Raw genomic sequence first — 18,953 nt, forward strand, 5'->3', positions numbered from 1 at the left:
ATGGATCGATATTATTGCAATACTTATAGTTAAGTAAAGTGCATACATTAAAAGCAATAGTATAAAATAATACTGTAAAAACATTGATATGGTTTCTAAGCCATAAGATGTTTTAAAATGAATAAAATATATTACATACACATATACATTTGACTAAACGTACTCAACTGGTGTTTCTAGATACGCCTACCCCGTGTACCTGACCTAAGTCTAATACGTGGGCGGGAATAGAAAGTTACAGTTTAAGTTAAGTTTGTTTTTGCCAAGTGAATAACTAAGGAATTCTCTGTGAGGGGTTATTCAGTTCTGTACCTGGAAGTTAGGATGAATGAGGAATGGTATCTCTCTCTCTGGACTCGATATTCCAGGCTGCCTGCGAGGGCTGCCCAGAAACACCGGTGCTGGATTCTCGGCAGGAGAAAGCAGCGCGTCTCTCAGCGCGTCAGAAAGGCGGGGCTGCTGCCAGCGGGGTCTGCTCTGCTCTCGGCTTCGGCAAGTATGGCTGCTCCGTCTCGTCACCACGCGTGTCTTTGCATATGGCAAGATCGGTAATATTTATACCTTTAAGGTGCCGAGATTGACGTAAGGATGGACATAGATACGTCAATAAAGATGTCATACGACTTGCTCGTTAGCACATTCTTTTACTAAAGTTCTCGGTGAAATCAAAACAATGGCCGCAGGGTTTTGCCCAGGTTGTCATAGGTTTGATTTGTTATGAGAACTCCGTATGCCTTATCAGGGGCTGGAGAAATATCGCTTGTCTAATTAGATCGCAAGCGTTATGACCTAATCAGATAACACGTTCCTGTGCCGTAGTGTGACTGCGTCAGATAACGGTATCTGCATCATGGGGGTTTTCTGCCTCATGGGCTGACTGCTAGTTAACTTGTTGGTTTGTTTAACTAGAATAGGGTCAGGAATAGGGGGATCGATTCAGGACCTATAGGAATACATGACAATAGTACAACTCTGCTTTGGGCTCTCTTTTGTCTTTACTTCAGAGGAAGGGTGTGGTGATGAACCTTGTTGCCGGTAAATCAGGATGTCCCAAGAAACATGAAACCAAACGTAAACAAATCGGTTTTAAGGCATGTACTCAGTTATACGCACTTTGTACCAGCTCTTGCCCTGTTGCACCCCTCCTCCAAACCAACCCCGGATACGGGCTTGTTCCTCCTGGAGCGTGGCTGGCATGTAGATGGTACCGGATAGGGTCCGGCTCCCTTGTCTCCGGGTCCAGTGACCCTGGAACTGTGGTAGACGTCCTCTGTCCGGTTTGTCCTGGAGGCCCTACCTGGTACTCCTGACAATCGTTGTAATGGCAGCTCACTCCTTCGTTCCTTGGCTCCTCGTTCTCATGAAACTCCCGGCTTCCTCCTTCCTCTCTGGGACTCCCGGCTATGTAGTCCCAATTTCTCGTTGTCCTCGTAGATCATTGGAGCATGTGACACTGTCACATGGTGTGTTCCGGACTCCCGGAAATAAGGAAAGTTAAAGGGACCTCTACTGTCCCCCGAGGAGTGTACCGATGGTGACTGCAAATAAAGTACAGAAGAGGTGAAGGAGGGGGAAAAGGTCATCGGTCTCCTCTTCTTCCCTATCTTGGGTAGGCACAGCCTGACAAAAGATAAATAACTTGTTTAACAAGGTAGTCTATTTTGAGTTTGATCACTGCTTCATTGGAAAGCCAATGAGGTTCCTGCAAAAGAGGTGAGATGTGGTTACATTTCACGGTCGCTGCTATTCAGCCTAGAAATTGAATGTAGGGCTACCTTAATAGTGACTTTTCTATATTCTTTTCTATACTCAGTAATCACCGGTTCCCAGTATCCAGTGGCACTGTATGAAACCTGCATTCGCTAAGCCCCCAATTTCAAGACACTGATCTAATTAGTGCAGTAGTCTGACTATTGCAATGGCACTGTATAATGTTATTTCATTGTAAGACTCAAGGGGGTACAGTTGATAAATGAGGGCAGTGTGAAAGGTGAGCATCTGATAGATGATGGGAGAACTAACCATCGCTGATATTGGTGAGTGGTGAGGGGATTAGACTGTGCATTTCTTTGCAAAAAAGTTAATAATTAAAATGCATGCTTGTGTTAGCTTTTAATATTATGTTGGGCACCTTCAGTTTAACATTTTTAATATTCACTTAAGCTAATATTTTGTATGGTCTATGAATGTTTTACCAAATATTTATGTAACTCAAACTTTTTTGTAGTAAATTCTTTAAAAAGGCTCTCTAAGCAAGCAGCGTAGGCATGTTCTGAAACTAAATGTCCCCTTGTCCTGGCACAGTAAAAGAATCCACGAGTTGAAATGTGCAGCTCACAAAATTGAATTCCTCCTACCTGCTTTCAGATTTGAAGCATTTGGTAATTTATAACTCAGAAAAGATTAGGGCATTTTCGTCTGAAAGCAAGCTGTCACTGCAGCTGAACATACAGATCATGTTCCTTAGCTGGGAATCCAGCATTAGCCCTTTTTGAACTGAAGCATGCTAAGTCTTTCAAGGAGGCATTCATTGGATTAATGTAGGTGATGCCCCAGAGAGTTTGGTTGTTGTTTTTTTCATATATATTTTGGAGCTGCATTTGTTAATTAGACAAAGGAACTTAAACAAGACCCAGGAATAATTGTGCTGACTTGAGGGTCATGGAGATAGGGTTGTATTGGCTTCTTTTTTGGTCCTCAGTCTTGTTGCTGCTCTGGACCATTTGGAAAGTCAGATGTGATCTTGAGGTCTTTGCATGCCGAAGTTGAATTAATTTGCAAACCAGCAGCTCTAAGTGGGCATGATAGACAAGCTATGTTGTAGTTGTCAGAGAAAGTGGTGGAACATGCTCAGAAGACATTTGATCTCCTTTTTTAGTAAAGGTTTTTCAGTCTGATCATTCATAAAAATGTAGCCTTGGTGCTGGTGGTGTACATTAATGTATGATAAGTGCAGGAATTAAGTCATAGAATAGTTTCATGGTACCTTACCATGAGCAGTTCTCTTTCAGAGAAGTTCATTTTCAAGGAGTTTGTTCTAAGATGTGAGTTGATAGTTCTCTTTTTTTTTTTTTAAACGTATTTATTAAAAAAATTCCCCCCCCCCAACTTTCCACATATTCCGGCATATGTATTACAGCACATACCAATTACTCAGGTGACTGTACAGTACAAATACATTTCAATGTTTTAAAACAGATTTACATATCGTAAACAGATATAATAAACTAAAAAACAGCCCTCAAAAAAAAAAAAAAAAAAAAGCAACTCAAATCAAACTTCTGTTGCCTTATTCTAGAATTATCCTGCTAGTTTTCCACGTCGTAATTGGTTGCCATATTTTTTTGCCTAAGGCCTTGGCCCTTCTACCTTTCCTGTCGTATATCGCCTTTTCTAAATTATATATAGTAAGGAGACTAGCAATCCAGTCTGCAAATAGTGGGGGAGCCTTATTCAGCCAATTCCTTGCTATACAGATGCGGAACACTGCTAATGAAACAAAAATAAACTCTACTGGCATAGCTTCCCTCGTATCTACCACCCCTAGAATAATTAATTCATCTAGCAGCTTAATCTTAATCCTAAGCGTTTTATCAAAAAATTCTTCAATCGCCATTTTCAGAGAGAATAGTTGTGGGCACTGCGCAAACATATGTACAATATCTGCACCGCTCGCATTACATCGTGGGCAAGTTGTTCCTGTTGTTCCACCCCACTGGGCAATTCTAGCCGGTGTATGGTAAAGTGAAAATAGTGTTTTGAAGTGTTGCGATTAAAGGGTTGCCGAGCATAGCACCGTTCTACCCAGATCTAGTGACTCCTGAAAAGTTTCTGAGCTTGACCCCAATTTTTCCAACCATTTTTGTGAATATTTGGCCCTTTCATCTGACTTGGTTCCTTTCAGTTCCGCATAGAGATACCTTATTGTACATTTGGTTGTTATTTTTATATAATCCATAATCTTGCAGTGCTGCATCCCAAGCGGACCACCTTGTTTTTGTGTTAGAAAACTCCTCACTTGTAGGTATTTATAAAAACTATTGTGCTCTAAACCAAATTTTGTTTTGAGTGCTCCAAACTGCATGATATTGCCCTGCACATCCAATAAGTTCCCTATCTGCCTAATACCTTTATGGTACCAGTCAGACATAGTGGCATCCTTAAAGATTTCCCTCGGCAGTGAATTATTTGTGTACAAACTTGTATAGTTATTAAATCTGCCTAGCCCTAATTTTTTAGCCACTGCTTTCCACACCCTATATACTGCCATCAACGTCTTGAATCTCGTGTGTTTGAAATACGTAAATTCAGTAGTATTGAAAAAACCATTCTCAGCTTCCTCCCCCATCAATATAGTATACACATTAGGTAAGCCCGCCTCACTATCCGTTGCTTGCTCCGGACCTCCCCCTCCTATTAACACCTTACTGTACTGTAATACCGCAGCCCAATAATAGAGCCTAAAATCTGGTGCTCCCCAACCCCCTTTTCCCCTATCTACCGTCAAGTGTCTATATGCCCTTCTTGTTTTCCCTTTCACCCAGATGAATTTATTCAAAATCAATTCTAATTTGCTAAACCAACCATTTTCAAAATAAAGGGGAATGGATCTAAGTAAATACAACACTTTAGGAAATGTTATCATTTTTATGACATTTATTCGACCCATTAAGGTCAAATGCAAGTTATTCATTCTTTCTGTGTTTGTTTTAATTTTCTCCAGCAATGGTCTCATATTGGTTTCGACTAAACTATCTAATTCGGATGTAATCTTCACCCCTAAATAGGTGACTTCAGATGCTATTCTTATGTCATGATAGTTTACCCAGTTATTTTTAATTATTTGTGTTTTCCCTTTATTTAATGAATACCCTGAAAATGTGCCGAAAAGTGTAGCCTCCTGTTCGATTTCCCTAATGGCTGACCCAGGATCCGGAGTGAGCACTGCCACGTCGTCCGCGTATGCAAGTGACTTATATGCATAGCCATGTAGACCAATCGGGAGGATGTTCGAGTTTCCTTCTAACCTTCGCAAAAAAGGGTCTAGATATAGGGCGAATAGCAGTGGTGAGGCCGGGCAGCCCTGTCTTGTACCACGCTTTATGTGAATATCCTCTGTGTACCCTCTATTAATCCTCACCTTCGCTGTTGGTGCCGCATACAATGCCTTTATAGCCTGTATATAACCTATGCCAATCCCAAACCACTCCAAGGCTTTCCACAAATAGCGCCAGGAGACCCTGTCAAAGGCCTTCTCTGCATCCAAAAAGATGGCTGAGGCAGGGTCTCCTGTGGCTCCGGTGACATCCAATATGGTGATCATTCTCCTTGTGTGTTCCGTTGTGCCTTTACCTGGTATGAAACCATGCTGTGTTGTGTGTACCAGCCCCTCAATTACTCTACTAAGTCTTTGTGATAAAGCCTTGGAATATATTTTTGCATCTGCGTTCATAAGCGTAATCGGCCTATACGACCCAGGATCCAGGTGTGATTTATTCTTCTTTAAAATAACTACTATACTTGCACCAGCCCATGACTGTGGTGTACTGTCCCCTAACTGTGCATGCCTTAAAGTTTCCATCATATCTATCCCTAGCGTATCCCAAAACGTCCTGTAAAATTCTGCCGGTATCTGGTCCGGTCCTGCGGCCTTCCCTGGGGGGAGTTTTGATACCGCATTATGTAGTTCGCTCAGCCTTAGTGGTGCCTCTAGAGTCTCTTTATCTTCCAAGGAGAGTTCCTTGTGTGGGATGCCAGCCAAATAGTCCTCTATCTCGTCTCCCTTACTAACCACGTCTTGATCATATAATTCCGAATAAAACTCTCTGAACACCTCCCTCACCTCTGCCACTTTGGTTACAACCAATCCACTTTTATTCTTAATTTCTTTAATCTCCCCAGCTGCCAGGTCTTGCCTGATACGCACTGCAAGCATGTGTCCAACCCTCTCGTTGAACTCGTAACATTTTTCTTTTTTTGCCAAATAATTAGCCGCAGATTTGATGGCTAAGCTTTCCCCAGTTTCTGCCTTCTTCAATTCTATTTCTAGTAAGACCTGCTCAAGGGGTTCTTGATTTATAACATGCTGGATAAGCTGTTGCTCCAGGTTCCTTAAATCCTGCAGCCTACTGGCTAACTCCGTTTCCTCCTTTTTACGCCTACGTAGAGTATAAGCCAGTGTTTCCCCCCTTACCCCTGCTTTGAATGCATCCCAAACCATGCCTGCGGTTGCCGTGCCTCTGTTTACCTCCCAGAACTGTGAAATCCATACCTTCATTCTGCAAACATAGTCATCCTCTCTGAGCAACCCTCTTTCAAATGTCCAATGGTACTCTTTGTGCCTAATATTGTGATTCCGGGAGAAAGACAGCACCAGTGGGTTGTGATCTGAAGAAACCCGGGGTAAAATTTCTATATTCAATTCTGATACTAATGGACTGGAGACTAAGAAGTAGTCTAATCTGGCTATACTTTTATGAGGGGCCGAGTAAAAAGTACTGCCTGTCCCTGTAGGGTTGTATGCCGCCCAAACGTCTACCAGCGCATTATTATTCATTAGGTTGACAATGGCTTTTCTTACTCTCTTCTTACGCTCGCCCTTCATCCCCCCTCCCCTCATACCCAACCCAGTTAACCCATTGATGTTGAAATCTCCACACATAATTATAGGTTCGGTCCATAACGACAATTCGGTATCTAGATACTCAAATAAATCAGGCTCGTCTTCATTGGAACCATATGCAGAAACAATTGTGTAGCGAGAGCCGGCTATTTCTCCTTCAATCAACACCCATCTGCCATCCAGGTCCTCCTTCTTTCTCTCTACTTTCATCAAACCTTTTTTTGCCAGTATGGCTACTCCTTTTGTTTTGGTATCCTGGTGCGTATGTGCTAATACATCAAACCCCAGCTGATCAATAAGATACCTATCCTTCCCCCTCACATGCGTTTCCTGCAGACATATAATATCCAATTTTAACCTTCTGCACATGGCCGCAACTCTCTGCCTTTTACCCCCATCATTTAACCCGCATATATTGATTGTAGTAATTCTTAATGCCATCTGTTTTCATAAAAGAAACCAAAGAACAGATCCTCAAGATATTTTCCTGCCACCTTTATGTGTCTGCATACCTTTTTATTTTGTGCTGTACAAAACCTTATCTCTTTACCCCCCCCTTCCTGCCCCCCCTCCCCCAACCCCCCCTTTCCCCCCCTCCCCTTGCTATCCCCCCCCCATGTCACAGGCAAATAGGTCAATGTTGACCTATGTGTGGCTGCGCGCTACTGTAGTGTCGCTCTCCTTCTCCCGACCTAGTTAACCATATTACCCTCGTGAAGCCCCATATACAATATGCCTACTATTTTTCTTATTTAGCCTATGCTGGTTCTGATTCCTTACCCGTCCTGCCTTTCTGAAGCTCTGTAATCTCTGCAAGGTATTCTCCCGCTTTTACTTCTGAGAAGAACATTCTGGTGCGGCCCCTTGTAATCACTTTTAGCTTAGATGGATACATCAAGTATGCTTCTGAGCCCTGTCGTTGAAAAGGAGTGATAAGCTGTCTCAGTTTCCACCTCCTTTCCACAGTACAATGGCAGAAGTCGGGCCTCGTAAAAAAAGTAACCCCCTCAACTGATTTTTTCCTCTCTGGCCTTGCGGTCTCAAAGATTTCCTGCCTAGCCAAGAAATTACCAAAAAAGACCAGCATTGCCCTAGGGAGTCTATTCTGATTACTGCTGTGTTGGTTACTGCCACTACCCCCCTTCTGCGTTAATGGAAATCTATGCGCTCTCTGCACTTCGACTTCCCACTGCCACTGCGCCTCTGGGTATGCCTCTTTTAACAGCTTGACCATAAACCCCCTTGGGTCCTTCCCTTCCAGTCCTTCCTCTATGCCTAAGAAGCGAAGATTGTTCCGTCTTTGGCGATTCTCAAAAGCTTCTAACTTCCACTGCACGTCTTCGATCGCCTTCCCTTGTTCTGCTCTTGCATTCTGACAGTCTGTAACCTCGTCCTCTATTTTCCCAGTCCTTTCTTCTACTTGTTCCACTCTGCTTTCAACTTCCTGATATTTTTTGTTCATTTTCCTGATGCTCGCATGTATTTTCTTTGAATCCTGCCTTGCTCGTCTGCTTTCTTGGCGAGCTTCTAAGTGCATTTGCTTCAGCATAGAGAACACACCATCCAAAGTTGCTTGAGGCGGGATGTCATTTAGCTCGCTAGGGACGTTTAAGGAATAAGTCTCGGATGCCGCTCCCAGATCTTGGTCCTGGAAAATTTTGGAAGCACTCCCGTAATCCCATAACAGCTTTCTGTTTGTACTTGTTGCTGCTCTGTCCAATTCTCTGTCGCGCCTTATCATTGTTCTTCTTCTTTTCTTTTGTGTTTCCCTATTTCTGTGCTCGCCAGAGAGGGATCTTTCGGACTCTGTCCCAGATGATAGGTCTGTATTAGAATCCTCTTCCTCTTCCTCTGAACCCAGCAATGAAGAGTCTGACCCCTCAGTCACAGAGTAGAACTTTTCCCCCTCCGGGGAGCATACTCTCCTCCCTTTTGCCCCCTTTGCTGTTTGGCTCTGAATACTTTTCATGCTGCCCCAGGTAGACTGAACCATTGCACTGCTGCCCACGGGCGTTGGCACTAGATCTACTTCATTCAGAGCTTCGAGCATTTGGGCAGTGTTAATGTTTATTTCCGATAATTCCCTTGTTTGGGTAGTAGTAATCTTACTTGTATTAGTCGCCATCATTGAACCTGGTTCTCCGCCTGCATTACCGACTTTGCTCATAGTGGCGTCCTCTCCGGCCTCCTCGGCAACCTCCGCTGTATCCTCGAGCCCCTGTGCGTCTCCCGCTAGAGGTTTGAGCGCTTCAGGCCCCGGTTGCTTAGCAACCGCCGTGCTTGCGTCCTCGCGGTCGGCGAGGGGAGCTTCCGCATTCAGACTTGGTTTTGGAACCGAGGCATCCGACGCGCCTCCAGCGACCAGGGTTAACTGTTGATTTCTTCCGGCAAAAGCCTCTGTCACAGTGGGCTGCCGCCGATCCTTGCCAGCGACAGGTACAGTGATTGCATGTTTAGCTAACCCACTTTCGGAGTGAGAGCGCCTCTGTTGTGCTTGCGCTTTACCTCCAGGAGACTCCTGTTGTGTTGCTTGTGAGGCTGCCTTCGTTTCCGCTTTGGAGTTGGCCTTTTCTTTGTCTTTATCTTTACCAGATCTCTCGCTCTTCTTGGACTGCGTTTTCTGGGAAGTGCCGCTTGTGGCCATAGTTGATGTGCGTTTATTCAGTATGACTTTTGGTACAGCACCTGAGCGCTGCGACATCCTTAAGGCTGTATTGATACTGTCCGCAATCGCCTTCATAAAATGCTCACGATAATAGCGCCCCCAGGTTGTGATCACCTTCTGAAGCTCCTTGAAGCTAGAACCGCCTTCAGACCAGAGTAAACCCCGTAGGATCAGCATGCTTTTAGTCCGTATCCAGCCATTTACTCCCCGGGTCCAGGAGAAGGAGTAGGTGCGACTTCACTCTACAGCAGCCTGGAAGCCATCTTGCCCCGGCCCCAACAGCGCTTTGGATGCCTGGCTTCATGAGTTGATAGTTCTCTAGTGATTTTTGCTTGTTGGTGATTCCTATGTTATATTGTGTCTTAGGCATTTGAGTGGCAGAGAACGTTGTGGTCTTCCATGGTTTTGTTAAAGGGGCTGGCATAGATATTGAGAAAAGCACAGTAGAGGGGTAGGTGTAGACAGCAATAGAAAAGTCACTGCGCTTGTGCATCACACATCCAACAGTAAGGCTATAGTTTTAGCCATTGATAATGTTTTGGGTGGAAAAAAACTAACTTGGGTGGGGGCAAGGTGCAGTCTTTGATATAGCAATGTCTCTGATGTCCTTCTCTGAAAGTCAATGCACACTTTGAATAGAAGCCATGTGCCCCAACAAAGTAGTGTCTGCTGTTTTGTCTCATTGGCTGGCAGCCAGCAGAACCTACATCCTTTTCTCATTACTTGGTATTGAGGTTTTCCCATTTTTCTGTTCAGCAAATTTACCCCTTCTTGCTTTCTTCTTTCTATCCAGTTACCCTCTTTTGAAGCTTCCTTTGCCAGGGACAGGTCCTGTGGAGTACACCACACCTGTGAGAGATTATTCTCCTCCGCCTTTGGAACCGGCTCCACCACCGACAGACCCTGGCGAACGCCCTGATTGGGTATGAGCTGCTACTTGTTATTTTCGATATTGGTTGATCAATTTAGTCTTTAGGATTGGTGTGTACTTTGAATAGCTATACTCTAGATTATCTGCTTTCTCCATTTGCAATGTTTGCATACTTTAGAAAGTGTTTTGAGGGACCGGGAAAAGGTAAGGGACAAGTCAACAAGCCCCTTGACAAAAATATATTGCTAGTGCTAGATTTGTGGGTCTGCAAACCAAACTTATGATTTAGAGACTATTTCACTGTTTGCTTGGCACATGTAGAATTATCTATTTCTTCTTCTTCTTTCTCCAACAGTACTTGGGTGCCCCGGTGGCCTACATATTGCAGATCTATGTGAAAGCAGTGGTCTCGCCCTGGCACTCAGACTTCCTAGCTGTTGATGTATTCCGTTCACCCTTGTCTCGGGTATTCCAGCTAGTGGAGGAAATCAGGAACCATGTAATAAGGGACAGGTATGTGGGCCATTAAGGGCTGTTCCGATGGTGTACTTTCTGCAGCCCCTGCCTATTGAGCCAAGGTTCTGTGACCCATTTGAAAACATCCCCATAGCTTCTGTCCAATTCAACATTTTCGGCAGACTTTAGGACTTTAACTTATGATTATGCCTGTCTGTTTTCCCGTTAAAGGCTATTGTGTAGTCATCATTCTCCCCAAGTTAATAGCTATTGTCCTTAAAGCAACTTACCCTTCCACCCGGTTTATGAGAAGGGCAGACCATGACGTCTGGCCTCTGCCACAGAAATGGGTGCAGTGGCAGAGGAGGCGAGGAGATATCACAGCAACAATGTTGAACTTGGCTAAGTTGAGTCTCCTATAGTGACACATTCTTCCACTTCCCCGGCCTAAAGATGGCAAAACCTTCCTGAAGGGGTAACACATTTGTCAGAGGAATGGTCGTATTTATTAATACTATGTGGTTAAATGATCTGTGTGCCTAGCTGGAATTCGATGTTTTGTCATTTCTGTGATTGTTAGGGAAGGGATCCTTGAAAAATGATTTATGTGAATTACTGTTATGCTTAAAGCTTCAACATCCATGTCTTCCTACTATCATTTTCATAGTCTCCTTTAACCTTTTTCCATGGGTTCTTATGTGGGAAGTAAATATTCTTCTCTATTTCAACAGTAGCGGCCGCCGTCTACCTAAAGTGGTAGGGCGGCCACAGGTGGAGAGAGCAGGGGGTTGGAGAAGAAGAAAAAAATAAAAAACACTTACCTTCTGCCCCACTCCTCTCCTGCTGATTCCTGCAGCACTGTTCCTCTGGGTTGCTGACGGCCGAAAGGGATGGGCCCTCAAGGCACAGGCTCCGCACCCAATCCAGGTGCTGCTCTAATATGAGAGCAGCACCAGGATTGATCTGAGCGGCCTCGTTTGCCGCTCAGACGGTGCATTGGAGTCAGTGCTGTTTCTCCAGCCCGGCTGTGTAACACAGCCAGGTTGGAGAAACCTAAGTGCACATGCGTGTTTGGTCGGCCTTGGACGCTGGCTAAACACACATGTGCATTTATGAGTGCACTTTACTCCTCCCTGACTTGCTCGGCCCAGCCCAGCCCTATATTTTTGTATTTGGCTCAGACAGCATAAATAAAATGATAATAACATTGCATTATTATAATTTTATTTATTGTCTGCTGGCACGGGCTGTGGGGCGACGCTCCTCCGCTATTGCGGAGCACAGCTGTAATAAGTCGAAATTAAGTTGGTGCTTTTTTTTGAGACACAGATAGATCACATCACTAGCTAAGCTGTCTATCCGATTTCTCATGTATGTTGAAATAAACAATCATACCTACGGTTGGAAAGAACCTGTAAGTGAAAACAGTTTCTTCTGCAATGAGAATACCAACATAGGAAAAAGCCAGCTGTAACCTACGAGCAAGAAAAAAGGACAAACACTGTACTAAACAAAAGTGATACCGGTGCCACAATAAAGAATTATCATTGGATTAACTCTGTTTAACTGATACGCAGACTTGACAGGTTTTGATTGATCGAGGTGAGTTTTTGTCAAGAGATCAAAGAGACATAAATTGAAACTTGAGTGGCCCAAGGGACATGCCGAAAGCAGGGTACAGCAGTGCTTCTAGTGAGTCCTTTTTCTAGAACTTTTTATTAATGCTTAACCAGGATTGACATCTTTAACAGTCGACCTTCTTAGCTGGAACCTTTTGGAAACTGTTATTTGAATTCACCTCCATTTTCCCCAAATCAGACCCAAGCCTTCCTCCGTGGCCTGCATCCTTACTAAGACCCTAACCTCCCTATTTCCCCTACACTGACAACAGAATATATGAACATTCTAAATATGGCAATTACTAATAATATTATCTCTGTATAAAATAAGGCGTTAGAACTGCAGCAATTCATCAGGTCTCAACATATCTTTGGTCTCTGTTAGTTATTTTTTATTTGTACAATTATTTAAAATCTTTACAACAGTCGCCAAGATGTATGAAAAAATAAAACCAGAATCATATAAGATACGTATAATGCCACGGGCTCACATGCTGGGCTATCTCCATTATTTAAAATAATCAATTATAAAATTGATCCTCGATTGTGGCGTGCTCAGAATAAGTTAAGACCTCCCCTTTGTGTGAGGTAATGAAACACGCTCTGTATGTCCCATGACTGAAGCCCAAGAGGTCTTGAGCTTGACCCGCTCACTGGAGGAAGGGATCTGGCCTACCAAATCCCAGGGGTCACTAGCACGACAGACCGGTGGCAGGCGAGGACGCTGCACCTACCAAAGAAATCCATGCGAAGCAATACCAGACGAGAGCCACCAAGAACACTTGACAACAATTTCAGCTTCACAAGATCCTTCCCATGTGAGACTCTGATTGACCACCTTGATCATCACACTTAATGAGACCTGGGACCCGGGCCCCATCTTGGTGATGTTACCAATAACAGGAGGCCTGGGAGGCAAATGTCTTCGTCCCGATAGGGGACCGTAGAGCGGCCCCACCATTAGCGACTGGACTGGCAATTCAGCCATCTGGCTTCCCCAACATGACCGTATGTATGGCTCCCATGGCAGGAGCAGACCGGTTTTTAGTTTCCTCCCCAATTAGGTTCCCACGCATCCCATGCCTGGACTCCATGACCTCCCGTCCTGATATGCGCGTAGACAGGACCTGGGCATACAGCAGGGTGATAACCCCTACCACTTAAAGAAAGTGAGAGTTTTCCCTGTTTAACCCAGAAAGGACCGGGAGATATCACAACCAAAAAAGTTTCCTTTCTGTGTAATATATTTTCTTAGAGCGTTAGTATAGCTTGTGAACAATAACATTTGTTTTGATTGTGCCCTCTACTTATCATACATTGTATTCAAACCATAACAGAAACTTAAATGTATTTAAACAAATTTTATTTAAAAAGTTGTTTTCATAAACTTAATATAAACACTTGATCACAGATAAAAATTAAAATCATATAGTATTATTCAGATCAACAATATTTACTAAACATAATACTTGGTTCATAGTACATAGAAATTCATAAATTAAAAACAATTTGTCGACGCGTTTCGGTGCTTTGATGTTTAGGACACCTTCCTCAGGACTAGATTAAAATATCTTCTTTCTAAAAATTAAATACATAACATCTGTTAGTTTGAAATATGTATGAAGATTTATGTTTTTACTCTTGGACTGTAGAGGGCAAAAATCTAATCATGATCTTACATTTATTGCAAATTTCAATTTGTAGTACCAGTTTTAATCCGGCGGCTGCAGTAATGGTAGCTACTTCCCTTCCACTCAGCTTTATCGGTCGGGGACCTATATGAAATAACATCATTTTTAGGTTTTAGTTATGTAAACCATAATGATAGGCACTAAACTAAAAGATTTGAAATATCTAACATTCTCGCTTCCTTAGTGATTTATGCGGGACCATCCAAGTCACTATTTGTAATTCTTTTCGACTTTGTACTTGTTGTTTTTGTTTTTTCAATCTGGTCCGTCTCAGTCCTTTGTTCCTTATGGACTTTTATGGTGATCTTCCCTCTTCATTAGTATTTGGGGTGATCAGCAACGTCTAAACAGACAGTACATGGTATCACTGGTTATATTTGGTACATATATACACATCAGTACTTAATCTCGCTGAACAATATTGTATTTAAAACTAAGCCCCGTACCTAATAAGAGAAGGGTTGAATTAAACACATCCTCTCATATTTTTTATATATATAGTGGGACCTCTTGTTGACTGCTATAAACCCTCTTCAGACATAGCCTCATTTAACATGAATCTTTTATGCCAAGCTAGTCTCTATCTGTATTACGTTAAAACATCATGTTACATAAACAGCACTTCCCCTTCTAGAATGGGTTGCTCGAATATCAACCATGGTATAAACAATTTGAAGAAAAAGTATGGCCGTCTGTTGGTAAGCTAGTCCATTTCTATATAAAATTTAGTGTTTCATAAAAAGCACACCACCTCTGAAAGGGGCTGCTCAAACTGCACATCTAGAAATTGAGCAGTTTAAACGGGATAACTAAAACACTACGACAGGTCCCCTCCCCGTAGTTGCCTTTCCGGTCTAGTCTAGAGCTACCGTTGGAATTCCTCTAGACCGATAAACGAGCCCTCTAATACGTCGACTCTTACCTTTCAAGAACGCACGCTACGCCTGTCCGGTCTCCCTGGTTACCCGTGTGTAAATGAGGGTACCCCTCAGCTTCTCCTTTTTATATGCATTGCGGTGCTAATTTGGAGGAAGGTTGTAATCACCTTTCTTCAATTAAGCAGTATTTACAATCGACGAGGGCGCCATGTTTGTAGTTCTTAAACAAACTTGTTCGCGTTTTCGTCCACAGTAGAGGACAGACTCACACGGATTTGCATCTCGTATTGCCATGTTTGCGTTAACTAGAGCGCCCTGTTTATAGATTTAATAGAGGATGTTTGGTAAGCCGTCCCCACTTGAGAACGGACTTATTCAGATTTGGTCACTCAATAGCCACCGTATTTTATTTTAATTTTTAGGAATCACTCTCATGCTATTATCTATTCTTATTTTGTTTTAATAATAGTGTAGGTTCTATTTAGGTCCGACTGTCAATTTATCGTGTTATCCATAGTATTACCAAAAATATACATCCTACACTTTAGCAAGTTTCATTTCTATAGACCTTAAACAATAAACAATAAGAACAGAATTCTGGGTAGCGAACGCTTTCCTCACATATTATTACCCGTGTCCAGAAATGATATACCTATCATCTCGACTTAAATTTAGGTGTTAACGGAATTTGGTGTTTATAGGGCAATATTGTATTTACAGGCCAATGGATGTTTTTTTTTAATAAATGGACAAAGGCATCCCGAATGACGAAAACGTCCGCTAGACCCAGTGATCTTAATGTACATATACATGGAGCCTATTTACAAAGATTCATACTCATTTGTATGCAATTGAAGTTAACATATGTATACGCTGCTTAGAATACTAAACATTTTTACAGATTTTTACAGATTTTTAATGAATTTACATTTCTCGAACAGGCCATAGAAAGTCTACTACACATAATGTTCACTTTTAGTTCAATGGTATGAATATTGGATGTACATATTCCAACATGATGTAAGTTAAACAATGTACATAAAAATATAATTCTCAATTATTTAACAATTTTCCATCAAGTAATTTCCGCATTTAGAGTCACATCCTACCGTTAAGAAACATTGATCCAATTTTAGTTTCATAGTTTTTATATTAGTTGTTTCCATCCATCTGTTATGTATATTTGGTGACAAATGGGTTTACCTAAGCAGTCTTTCCCATTCTTCTCTGCTGTTAAGGCCATGGGTGTATGTTCTGAATTTTGACATAAAGAATTGTTCCCTCTGTTTACGTCTCTTTTCAGTATCGCCTCCTCTCAGTGTTGTTTTTATTTTTTCCACTATGAACCATTTTAGTTCATCCTCTTTGTGCTGTTCCTTTACCCAGTGTTCGACTAAGGGAGCATTTTTCTTTTGGTTTTTAAGAGCTGATCTATGTTCTGATAGACGTAATTGCATTTCACGTCCAGTTTCCCCAATATAACCCTTTTGGCAGGGACATATTAGTAAGTATATGACATTGGATGTTCTGCAGTTCACGTGTTCATTCATCCAGTGTGATATACCGTTCAGTTCTACCCTGTCCGATTTTATAATCGATTTGCAATGGGAACAAATTCCACAAGGCAGATTGCCGCGGATGGGTTTTCCTTGATCAATACTCAGTTGACAACCTTTCTTGGGCTCTCTGTACGTTTGGACCAAACAGTTACGTATGGCCCTATTCCTTCTATAGGAAAAGATTGGTTTCGGTAACGGTGTTTTACCTTCTTTATTTAAAATGGACCAGTTTTTATTAATAAGATTTTTAATTTTGAAACTCATTCCATTATAGTTTGACACCATTACAATGTTGGTTTCAGATTTCTGCAATCTATTTTTGGGTTCAAAGAAAGTATCTCTATTTTGATATTTGGCTCTTTTATAGCTCTCTCTTATTAATCTCTTTGGATAACCTCTTTGAAGCAGTTTAGTTTTCAGATTTTCAGCATGTTTTTCGAAGGTAGTTTTATCTGTGCAGTTACGTCGAATTCTAGCGAACTGACTATAGGGAATGCCATCCTTTTGACTTTTAGGATGATAGCTGTTATGGTGGAGGAGCGTGTTTCGATCTGATGGTTTTACATATAGTTCCACACAACTTCCCTTCATGTGCCAAGATCTTAATATCCAACAAGTCAACTGCCACTTGACTCTTGTTGGCCGTGAAGAGGTTATCCAAAGAGATTAATAAGAGAGAGCTATAAAAGAGCCAAATATCAAAATAGAGATACTTTCTTTGAACCCAAAAATAGATTGCAGAAATCTGAAACCAACATTGTAATGGTGTCAAACTATAATGGAATGAGTTTCAAAATTAAAAACCTTATTAATAAAAACTGGTCCATTTTAAATAAAGAAGGTAAAACACCGTTACCGAAACCAATCTTTTCCTATAGAAGGAATAGGACCATACGTAACTGTTTGGTCCAAACGTACAGAGAGCCCAAGAAAGGTTGTCAACTGAGTATTGATCAAGGAAAACCCATCCGCGGCAATCTGCCTTGTGGAATTTGTTCCCATTGCAAATCGATTATAAAATCGGACAGGGTAGAACTGAACGGTATATGACACTGGATGAATGAACACGTGAACTGCAGAACATCCAATGTCATATACTTACTAATATGTCCCTGCCAAAAGGGTTATATTGGGGAAACTGGACGTGAAATGCGATTACGTCTATCAGAACATAGATCAGCTCTTAAAAACCAAAAGAAAAATGCTCCCTTAGTCGAACACTGGGTAAAGGAACAGCACAAAGAGGATGAACTAAAATGGTTCATAGTGGCAAAAATAAAAACAACACTGAGAGGAGGCGATACTGAAAAGAGACGTAAACAGAGGAAACAATTCTTTGTCAAAATTCAGAACATACACCCATGGCCTTAACAGCAGAGAAGAATGGGAAAGACTGCTTAGGTAAACCCATTTGTCACCAAATATACATACCAGATATACTTGATGGAAACAACTAATATAAAAATTATGAAACCAAAATTGGATCAATGTTTCTTAACGGTAGGATGTGACTCTAAATGCGGAAATTACTTGATGGAAAATTGTTAAATAATTGAGAATGATATGTACATTGTTTAACTTGCATCATGTTGGAATATGTACATCCAATATTCATACCATTGAACTAAAAGTGAACATTATGTGTAGTAGACTTTCTATGGCCTGTTCGAGAAATGTAAATTCATTAAAAATCTGTAAAAATCTGTAAAAATGTTTAGTATTCTAAGCAGCGTATACATATGTTAACTTCAATTGCATACAAATGAATATGAATCTTTGTAAATAGGCTCCATGTATATGTACATTAAGATCATTGGGTCTAGCGGACGTTTTCGTCATTCGGGATGCCTTTGTCCATTTATTAAAAAAAAACATCCATTGGCCTGTAAATACAATATTGCCCTATAAACACCAAATTCCGTTAACACCTAAGTTTAAGTCGAGATGATAGGTATATCATTTCTGGACACGGGTAATAATATGTGAGGAAAGCGTTCGCTACCCAGAATTCTGTTCTTATTGTTTATTGTTTAAGGTCTATAGAAATGAAACTTGCTAAAGTGTAGGATGTATATTTTTGGTAATACTATGGATAACACGATAAATTGACAGTCGGACCTCAATAGAACCTACACTATTATTAAAACAAAATAAGAATAGATGATAGCATGAGAGTGATTGCTAAAAATTTAAATAAAATACGGTGGCTATTGAGTGACCAAATCTGAATAAGTCCATTCTCAAGTGGGGATGGCTTACCAAACTTCCTCTATTAAATCTATAAACAGGGCGCTCTAGTTAACGCAAACACGGCAATACGAGATGCAAATCCGTGTCGGTCCGTCCTCTACTGTGGACGAAAACGCGAACAAGTTTGTTTAAAAACTACAAACATGGCGCCCTCGTCGATTGTAAATACTGCTTAATTGAAGAAAGGTGATTACAACCTTCCTCCAAATTAGCACCGCAATGCGTATAAAAAGGAGAAGCCGAGTGGTACCCTCATTTACACACGGGTAACCAGAGACACCGGACAGGCGTAGCGTGCGTTCTTGAAAGGTAAGAGTCGACGTATTAGAGGGCTCGTTTATC

At 41.7% G+C, this 18,953-nt stretch overlaps 1 protein-coding gene across 6 annotated transcripts in view; it reads left to right on the forward strand.

Annotated features, from left to right (window-relative positions):
- Positions 1–18,953, forward strand: part of SCAP (SREBF chaperone) — a 678,128-nt gene that overhangs the window by 326,631 nt on the left and 332,544 nt on the right. For all 6 annotated transcript variants that reach the window (XM_078662547.1, XM_078662552.1, XM_078662549.1 and 3 more), the window contains 2 exons: positions 10,081–10,210; positions 10,514–10,671. In XM_078662547.1, the coding sequence (XP_078518673.1) occupies positions 10,081–10,210; positions 10,514–10,671 (288 nt within the window). The remainder of the gene's footprint in view (positions 1–10,080; positions 10,211–10,513; positions 10,672–18,953) is intronic.

The sequence above is a fragment of the Lissotriton helveticus genome, chromosome 10 (assembly GCF_964261635.1).
Source record: "Lissotriton helveticus chromosome 10, aLisHel1.1, whole genome shotgun sequence".
Taxonomy (NCBI): Eukaryota; Metazoa; Chordata; class Amphibia; order Caudata; family Salamandridae; genus Lissotriton; species Lissotriton helveticus.